General features: G+C 39.4%; 1 protein-coding gene across 1 annotated transcript in view; it reads right to left on the bottom strand.

The window, feature by feature from the left end:
* Positions 1-8533, bottom strand: part of Celf2 (CUGBP Elav-like family member 2) — a 511103-nt gene extending 502570 nt beyond the window's left edge. The window contains exon 1 of the mRNA XM_033761820.1: positions 8409-8533. Coding sequence (XP_033617711.1) covers positions 8409-8461 — 53 coding nt within the window. The 5' untranslated portion in view covers positions 8462-8533. The remainder of the gene's footprint in view (positions 1-8408) is intronic.
* Positions 8534-9403: the final 870 nt, after the last annotated feature.

The following is a 9403-nucleotide window of genomic DNA, read 5'->3' as shown; positions in this document are numbered from 1 at the left end:
AAAAAAAAAAAAAAAAAAAAAAAAAAAAAATTCCTGCAAAGCAATATCAGTAAAGGTCTATGTGGTCAATTATAATTATTGCTATACTTAAAGAAATAATCAGGCCAAATTTAATGAGATCAGAATTCTTCTATAAAAAGAATAATATGTATTTTTGACTAAAGATGGAGGATAAATATACAGAGAGATTTGAGATTCTGGTCTTATTTATTATCTCTGAGGTTATATTATTTACCTTAAATTGGACTGGATCCTATCATTGACACATAGTCAGTCCTTACTAAGCCCTCAATTCTTCTATTTTCTCTCAAAGCCCACCTACGACTTTCCAAATTAGTGTTTCTGATTTTTCCCCCTCCCTTCTGACTTAGTACTACTGAGAACTAAAAGCTGACATCCTAGATCCTAAATGAGACTAAGGACTAATGTCCTATTTATAGCTGCCTTTTGCCTCATGATCTGAAAATGTTACACATGCTAAGACATAAACTTCAAAGAAGTTGTCACCATAGCAAATCATATAATGAATGGGAAATGTTCCTGCCCAGGGCTGCTTTCGCATGGGATGCTCAGAAAGTCACTAGGATGTCCTGTGTCTCCCATGCTCTATTTTGGGAAATACCACATCATGATACTAATGTCTGTACCATTACCACGACATTCAAACTTGGGAAAATCCACTTGGTTGCCTCTGCTGTCCTCCCTTCACCATCTAAATTCACTTAGAGGTTAAATTTCTACCAATCTTTTCAGCTGGTTGGCTCAGTGAGTTCAGAAGAGTTTCTACTCTGCTTCCACCAGTAATGTTTGTTTTCCTTTTGGTTTCCATAGAAAAGCCTCTTGTTAAATGCTTGAGCACTTGCACCATCTACCAAATACCTTCGACTACCAACCAAGTCTAAACAAATGGTTTAACTGGTCCTTAATGACTAAATGGCAACAAGTGGAAAATGGATTTATAATGTTCAGAGGAAAGCAGAATGTCTTTTCTGTCCTTGAAGCGGGACAGGCAAAGAGTCTCTTTTTGACTAAACTCCAGCCAGGCTCAGCTAAGTCTGCTTCTTAACTAGGCCTCAGTCTTGGACTATGAAAACTACAGATTTCACACAGATGGTTTTGCCTATTCCCCTTCTTGCTATCAAAACATCTGAACAGATGCTAACATAGTTTCTAGCAGCTCAAGGCCATATTTCGAGCATAATCCAGGTCCTCTTTAACTGCCTGCCCAAGAAAGCTCAAGGCTGCCAGCAGAATGTACTGTGTGTTCTAGCCAATACCTGACCAGTGGCCTCTGAACACACTTGGAGAACTTTGACTATAAAGGCCTCCCAAGTTGCCTCCCCCAATTCCTGCGAAATACGTATTTCTTATACACATATCACCTACAATGCAGGAGTGTTTTCTTCAAGGACTTTTTTTTAAAAAAGAGTAAATCAGATAAAGAAAAAGTGGTACAGGTAAAAAAGAAGATAGATTTGAGTCATTTGTAGGAAAATGGATGATCTTGAGACCATAGTGTTAAGTGAAATAAGTTACACACAGAAGCTTAAATATTGCATTAGTTCCCTTATATAGGAAATGCAAGCTATAAATAAATTTAAGAGTAAAATAAAGGAGAAATGGTAGGAGACAAGAAGGTAGATGTTTTGGAGATAAGAGGATCAGGGAAAGGGAGGAAAGGGAGTTGGGGGGATAAGATAAAAAATGATCTAGGTGCAATATATATGCACCAATTCTCCAAAACAAACATGACTATTATACATTATAAATATATACCCCCCAATTTTTTTTTTAAAGGTACTGATTAGGAAGGGTAGGGCCCTTGTATTCCAGCCTTTGAGGGAGAAGAGACTTTTGACAGAGCTGGCTGGTGTGGAGAGGACATTGACCAGCTCTTTGTTCTTTACTTCTTCCCTAACTCTGCAGAGTTCCTGCTCACCACCTCTTATTCCCAAGTCCCTCATTTTCCTTTTAAAATATCCAGTAACCTCTGACAAGTCAAAGTTGAGTTCACTACATGCTAGATGCTTTTTTTCTATTGTAGTAGTAGACTGCCAATTAAAATCTGTCCTTATCACTGTAACTATTGTCTGGCTTTATCTTTGACATCACAAATGGTAGAATAAAAGTCATGTGATTCTCCTCTATTTTGTATTTTGGGAAAATGCCTTCCCTGTGGTCTCTGATTTTGGAGCAACCTTACCTGTTTATATGAAGCATTTTCTGTTATGGATCTCCTAACAGAGATTGCAAGTGATTTGGATTTGTTGGTTTTGTTTTTGATACATTGATGGATCAGCCAGCTAAAGAAACAGACCCTTTCAAGAACAGAAGCAAGAGTGCCAGGTATGATAGTACATGCCTGTAATCTCAGCAGTTAGGAAGCTGAGACAGGAAGATAGCTGGCTAGCCTGGGCTACATAGTGAGTTCAAGTCCAGCCAGAATTATATAAAAAGATCCTGCAGAAAACCAAAAAACCAAAAACAACAACAAAAAAAAACAAAAAACAAAACTGAAAGAACAGAAAAAACAAATTGTCTAGTGAATATCTTTTTGTTGATTACTTAAAACTGTGCAGTAGGAAAACTGATGGTTTTGTTTTGTTTTTTACGTGCTAGAATTATATGAAAATACAAAGAATAGCAGAACAACCTATAGAAAAATTATACTTTGTACTTTGCCTTTTCATCTGATCTTAAAATAACCTTTTAATTATTAGTTTGTATCCTTGCTGCATTAGTCATGCTGTGTTAAAAATATAAATTATTCTCTAATATCATAAATTATTTTAATAGTCCAGACCTTGTACTAATTTCTACAAATGGATAAATCAGCATACCTAAACAATGTTACTAACTGTTCACTATATTGTAATAGCCTTTTTTCCATGGCTCTGTGAAGTTTTTTTCAAGTATCCAGTACTAACTACATCATGAGTTCAAATATTCCCAAGGGAGAAGGAAGAATTACATGATGAAAATATTTCTTGAGATGTCGTTCAGGCAGTACACTTCATCGAGTGTTTCAATGTACCAAGGAAAGGCATAACTAGGTAAGGAAATATATGGCATAATTTTTAAAGTCCTTTGGCTCAGAGTTAGCAAGACCCAAGCCCATACAGTGGTTTCATGTGTGTGTTCGGGTAAGCTGGTGAACTCTACCAGTATAATACCACTCCCTTGTTCACAGTGGTGTTGTAAAGACAAAATACTGTATATGGAAGTAGCATAATGCCTGGCATGTAACAGGAATTAATAATTTTTCCATTTGGTCCTATAAGAAGACTAATTCCTGACCATCAGATAGCCAGCCTAGTCTCAGTGGATACCAACAGAGCTTCCAACAACCGCTCCCTACTCTGGGCACCTTCAAGATATGGTGGAGCCTGAACTGAAAGGCATTTTCCTGTGGCACACATTCAAAGATATTCAGCATGCCTTTAGCACAAATCGTCTTAGGAGGTTTATCAGCCACGTGAAAGGGAAGAGTATAGTAAGTGAGCTACAGAAAAAGAATGAAAAGTAATGAAAAAGAAAGAATGGAGGGCAAGCAAGGACTTAAAATATATCAGAGTTGGGTCTATTTTTTCTATCACATGTGTTGCTCTCATTAATGAGAATTTCTTACACACTCAAGGCAAAAGTATATTTTGCCACAGCTTTAAGGCACATCCAAGCAGTCAAGGGCTATGGTAAACCATAAGTTTTCTCCAGTCAGTAATCATATTTGTGAGATCAAGCACCCATGACTTCAAACATCTCTGACTTTTGAAATGTCACCAAGCCCCCTTTTGATTTTTTTTCTAATAATGAGGCAAGTTTATTATATTCACTTTGTCATATGTGATTTGAAAACATCTCTCGAACTCTCTGTCAAAGTCACTTCTGTTTTCTTGTTAGTCACATCATTAGTCTTGCTAATAGATGAGAGAGAAACAGTGGTCCACAGGCCGCATTCAACCTACTGCTTGTTTTTGTAAATAAAGTTTTATTGGCTCATAAGCAAGCTCAACTGTTTACATTTTTTCCATGGCTGCTTTCATGGTATAGTGATAGAACTGAGTAGTAGCAATAGAGATTGTATGGTCCCTCAAAACCTGGACTACAGTATTTGGCATCTGGCCTTTTATAGAAGAGATTTGCTTACCTCTGCTCTAGACAGTTCTCTTGTCTAGAGAGACTAATTCCACTGGAATAATAGATATATATTAAATTGTCAGCAAGACTTTCAAATTTTTCCATGTTACCAAATCAGATACTTTGCTAACTTCCACAGAAATAAGAGATGGAAGACAGAAATGACACTGGGAGTTGGGAATCGTTAATTCATTAATTAAGTCGCTGAACACAATAGCACAGAACCACCATGCTACAAACTAGAGTTAGAGTATGAAGAAAACACAGAAAGTCTCTGGCCTTATTTGTGGACAGTGAGGTAAAGGAGACAAATAGTGACTATTTCACCCATCCATTCATTTTTTTTTTCACTTATTCAATGTCTGTCATGTGCTGAGAAATATTTTAACTACTAGGTATAATCATACATTCTAATAGGAGAAAGAGAGAGTCAACAAATAAATGAAAAAAATAACAGGGTTTTGGCATTGATGGCTTCGTAAGTCAAAAGCAGTTGAATACTTGAAATTTTCTCAGGCTGCACCTATCAGGAGATAAGCTAGGGAATGACTTGGAAATAACTTTGAGGTGAGAGGTCAGGAAAGGCCTCCCTGAGATGGTGACATTTGAGTTAAGACTTGAGTGACAAGCAGCTGGAAGCCCCACCACGAGTTAAGGGAATTGTCCAGGTGGGGTAGGGAGGTGCTAGTGCACAGAAAGATGAAATAAGGTTGGCTGTGTGAGAGGAAGAGAAAGACAGGCATGGCTGGAGAGCTGGAGGGGTGTACAAGGGTTAGGTCAGATGGGGTTAGAATGACGACATTGGCTTTTCCTCCGAGAATAAAGGAGAAAAGTCTAAGAAAGAAAACCACATGATCTAATAGACAGCTTTGGAAGTGTTTATTCTGAGAGAGCAGGGAGATAAACCAGGAGGAAGTTAAAAAGTTCTGTGCAAAAGGAGGTGTTGGCAGTGGGAGGCAGAGAATTGGCAATAGTTTGGATGTAAACTAAGAGGGAAAATGAGGGGCAAAGGAGGATGCTTAGGTTTGCTGTTGGAGCACCCAGCTAGATAGCACTGGGATGCATTAACCCATGACAGCTAGAAAAAGAACAAGGTCTGGGTGGCCTTTGAAGACACAGTTTGTATCCTGTTGAGCTTCTGATGTGTGGCTCTGCTGAGGAGTGGTCTGGGCCAAAATGTCCCCAATTGTGGGACAAGGAGTAGAACAGAAGGGAAGGTGGAGAATAAAATCTCTCCAGAGGGAGGATGGAGTTGGAGGACTAGTGGAGTTGGTTGGTCCCTCTAGTGAATCTGTGACTTCTAGTCATTTCAGTTCTGGTGCCTAATTCTTCCATCTCAAAATGGGACATGTATCAGTTTTGGGTTTTTTAAGACCTTCTCATAAAGATGATGCAGGGGCTGTGGAAGGAGAGGTCAGGTGGTCAGTTTTCCCTGCCCAGTTGAAACTACTTTGATGTCAACTGTTCTCTCTCAAGTAATATCTATGAACATCACACCATGTACTAAATGCATTGTCTGGTTTGTTGGTTTTATTCTTTCATTGTCATTTTTTCTTCTTCTGTACACTATACACACTTTTCCCCTGATTTAGCTTATTTTGATTCTTTTCTTTGCATGAAGTTATCATGTTTGTGCTTTGCCAAGAGTCAAAAGACGAGTCTTACGATTGAAAATTATTGGCACGTCTTTTGGTGGCCATTAGGTTTCTTTTATGGCCTTTCAGGCAGAGAGTAATTGAAATAGCCAACAGCACTATTCCCATCCTTGATTATTTTTTTCATGTGATAAATGGACCCAGGTTAGAGTGAAATATATAATTCTTGACATGAGCTCAAGACCTGAAGTTGTATCCTGAAGGAAATCCTATCTGAAGACACCAAACTGTAACGACATAAGCAGATTTTAAAACTGTGCCTTAAGATCACTTTTCAGGAATAACCGGTTTGGCAAAACTCCAGGCCACATTCCTGACCCAATGCCTAAAAATATTATTCTAGATTATATGGATTTCAAAGTCTTTTACTCTTTTATATGTTAAGTTTTCTACTCATGTGTTAATCCACATGGGCAATGACTGCTTTTTTTTTTTAACTGGATTGGTGTCTTCCACCCCATTTCTCTGGGTTTCCAATGCATTGTATTGATGTGACTTATTGCAGACAACCAGAGTGGCATGCCTTAGACTATCTGTTCAAAAGGTTGTGCTACGTCTTTGCTTTTCCTATAGATTAAAGGCACAGACTTATTGCTCAACGAATCATAGTTAGCCAAAGGATGCTTTATTGCAAACAACTAAGGGATCTAAAATTTGATTCATAAATTATAAAATTCCTTATCTCAGGGAAGTATTATATACAGTTAAAAAGCTGATGGATTAAAGTTTGCCAAGAAGAGGCGTGGACCGAATGAACTCAGTGTACCCAAAGTTGTTCATGTAAAAATGTTTATCTTAGGTCTCGCCAAGTTTGTAAAGCTTTACTCACTCTAATCATAAAATAAACTTCACTTATTATGGAGACACATTTAAGGGAAAGCCAGCATTTTAAATAGGTCAAGACTTGGTATAATTATCTAGAAAGGCCCTTGGGGACTACATTTTCAAAATTTGTAATGGAACTCACACACATTCTTGAGCTGGAGCCTGCTTTATCTACTCATGCATAATATTAGGTTAATCACCCAACAAGAATTTTTGAAACCACTCTTAAGATATCTTTCACTTTTAGAAATAGGTTAGGATTCGGTTAGAGAAAAGGAAAGTGAAACATATTCTAGTAGCTGTACCATAAGAACATTTGGTAAAGTATGTTACTAAGTCTCAAAGGTGAAGTTTAAACATGCAAACAAATTTCAAAATCATCACTAAAAGATCCATAAAAATGTTTGTACCATTTCACTGGGAACTCAGAATTTTTAATGAAAGTGAAAAGCTATAGACACAAAGATGTTCACTGTATTGTTAATGCAAATCAGAGACCAGAAACAATCTCAATTTTCAACAAACAGGATAATTATAATCAATGATATACATCAACATGATGGTGCTTTAGTTAGTTATTAAAATTATGGTCATGAAAGGTAGGCAGAAACATGGAAAACCAAAAAGCAGATTACATAATAGACATATTACATGATGTACAACATGCATACACAGAAAGTTCTAGAAAGTAAGATGTAATGATTTTTCTAAAAATTAGGATGATATTGGTCTTTTTTTCCTTTATTTGCTCTGTTCTATAATGGTTTTTTAAATAATAAAATTAGACAAGACTAAGGCAGAAATCATGAAAGGAGGTTAAGTATCTAGCTAATTAACACAAGGTAAATGTCAGGAAAAAAAGGTCTCAGGAACACATACTCTTCTATTCATTTGTATTCTTTACTTGGATTCTTGACTCTCTTATGAAACCATGATCTGGCACAGGTATTATTTGGGAAAACATGACATTATATAGAACAACTTTTAATAAAAATCGCTTCACTTAACATTTTTAAATTTTAAAAATGCCCAAAATGCTTTCAGTAGGAAATGCCACTTAGAATTAATTTAAACCCTCCAATCCATTGCAAATCCTACGAAAGGCACAAGGTCAGACTTTAATGGCAACGGCATATCAACTTGGCCATTTTTAGCTCCTGGGTTCTGGTTTTGGGCCTCTGAGAGGCACTAAGGTCAGAGTGCGCCTTTGGAGGAGCACTCTGAGGATGACTTTATTTCATAAATGAGGCTCCTTTGGGTTTAAGGCCAACTGAGTGTTGTATATACCTGTTCCTCCAAATTGGGTGAGGAGGGAGCGGTCTTCCGGGGGGAGGAAAACAAATTTCCATCCGTGGGTCCTCTTCAAGGAGGAGCGAGGAAGCTTTGTGAAGAAGTCTGCCTTTCTATCTGAGGTCCCCCAAAGCCTGCCACCTCCCCCTCACTCCTGTGATGCCCTCCAAGCCCAATAACCACACCGCAGGACTCCATGCTGTGAGTCAGCCAGTCGGGAGCACTGATATGGGGCTGGACTCTCTCATTAAGAAGGCATCTGCGTGTTCTCCTATAGTGAAACTTGAGGACTTCACACTCACACGCCTGCATTCATCAGCTCGAAGTTGTTTCCCTGTCAAAACGCAGCCTTCCTCCCACCAGATCCGGCTGTCATCTAAGCCCAGAGACAGGCAGGCACATTCCGGCCAGCCCAGCAGGCTGTCCTCAAGTGGGCTGGGGCTGGCAGGAACTTGACCATGAACTCGAACCGCGAGGAGAGAGAAAGCGGAGCAGGCCTACCTTAAAACTTTCCAGTCTCTCAGGGGATCCAAGTCAGAGATTAGGGAAACCATTGTCTAGGAGCCGCGGAAGGCGATCCCGGAGCGGAGGGGCCGGGAGGAGGGGAGGGGACGCGGGCGGCGGCTTCTGGGCTGGGGCTGGGGCTGGAGCGCGCGGAGCCCGGCACAGCTCTTCCTCCTTCCAGGACTGATAAGCGCTCGCCCTGGCTCCTCTCCAGCCCCCAGATCAATCTTGCGCTATATTACTTCCCAGCCCTGCTCGAGTTCTCCACACCACCTTTTAAAGCCCCTGTAATCTGCTCCAACTGATCAAATTTGACCTTTTTGTAGCCCACTTTATTCCAAGCACAGCTCTCAGTTAAATCTCTCTTTATTAACACCATCCTCCTTGGCTTTCTTTGGGAACAAACACAGATCAAGCCTGAAGCCTCCAGCCTTTACCAGCAATCATTTACAGATTACTGCAGGCTGCAGTCTTCTCCTCCTTTGGGGGGTTTCTCCTGCCTCGGAGATTTTGCTTTCATATTCCTGGCAGACGCCTGGTTGGGTTTCTTTCTTCCTTTCTTTTCTGAGCTTAGGTTCTGGGACGCTGACCCGGGGCTTAGAGCTTCCCTCAGAGGCTGTAACTACATTACAGTTAGGATTTGTTTTTTAAAAATAATTTGCAGCCGGGTTGCTAACAAGCTAGGTTTTATTGTGTGTTTTCTGGCAGAATTTTCTACAATGTTCCCCTCCTCCCCTCCTGTCTTTGGTTCTTGGGTTTTTATATAACATGAACTGGGAAATGTAGAATCTCTCTTCTAAGCAGTGAGAAAAAGTGGGGGCTTTTCTCCCCTTGCTTGAGTATCTTTCAAACCAAACATCCTTTCATTAATCATCTGGAATTGTGCGTAACAGATGTTAGAACATATCCTGAACAGTTCTGTTTTCCTACAGTGTTTGTGGTTCATCTCTTATCCCTCTGGACTGGCACGGGTGCTTTGTGAGGACACAGAT

The sequence above is a fragment of the Fukomys damarensis genome, unplaced genomic scaffold (assembly GCF_012274545.1).
Source record: "Fukomys damarensis isolate Sample0158 unplaced genomic scaffold, DMR_v1.0_HiC HiC_scaffold_10, whole genome shotgun sequence".
Taxonomy (NCBI): Eukaryota; Metazoa; Chordata; class Mammalia; order Rodentia; family Bathyergidae; genus Fukomys; species Fukomys damarensis.
This window is presented reverse-complemented; position numbering and strand designations above follow the sequence as displayed.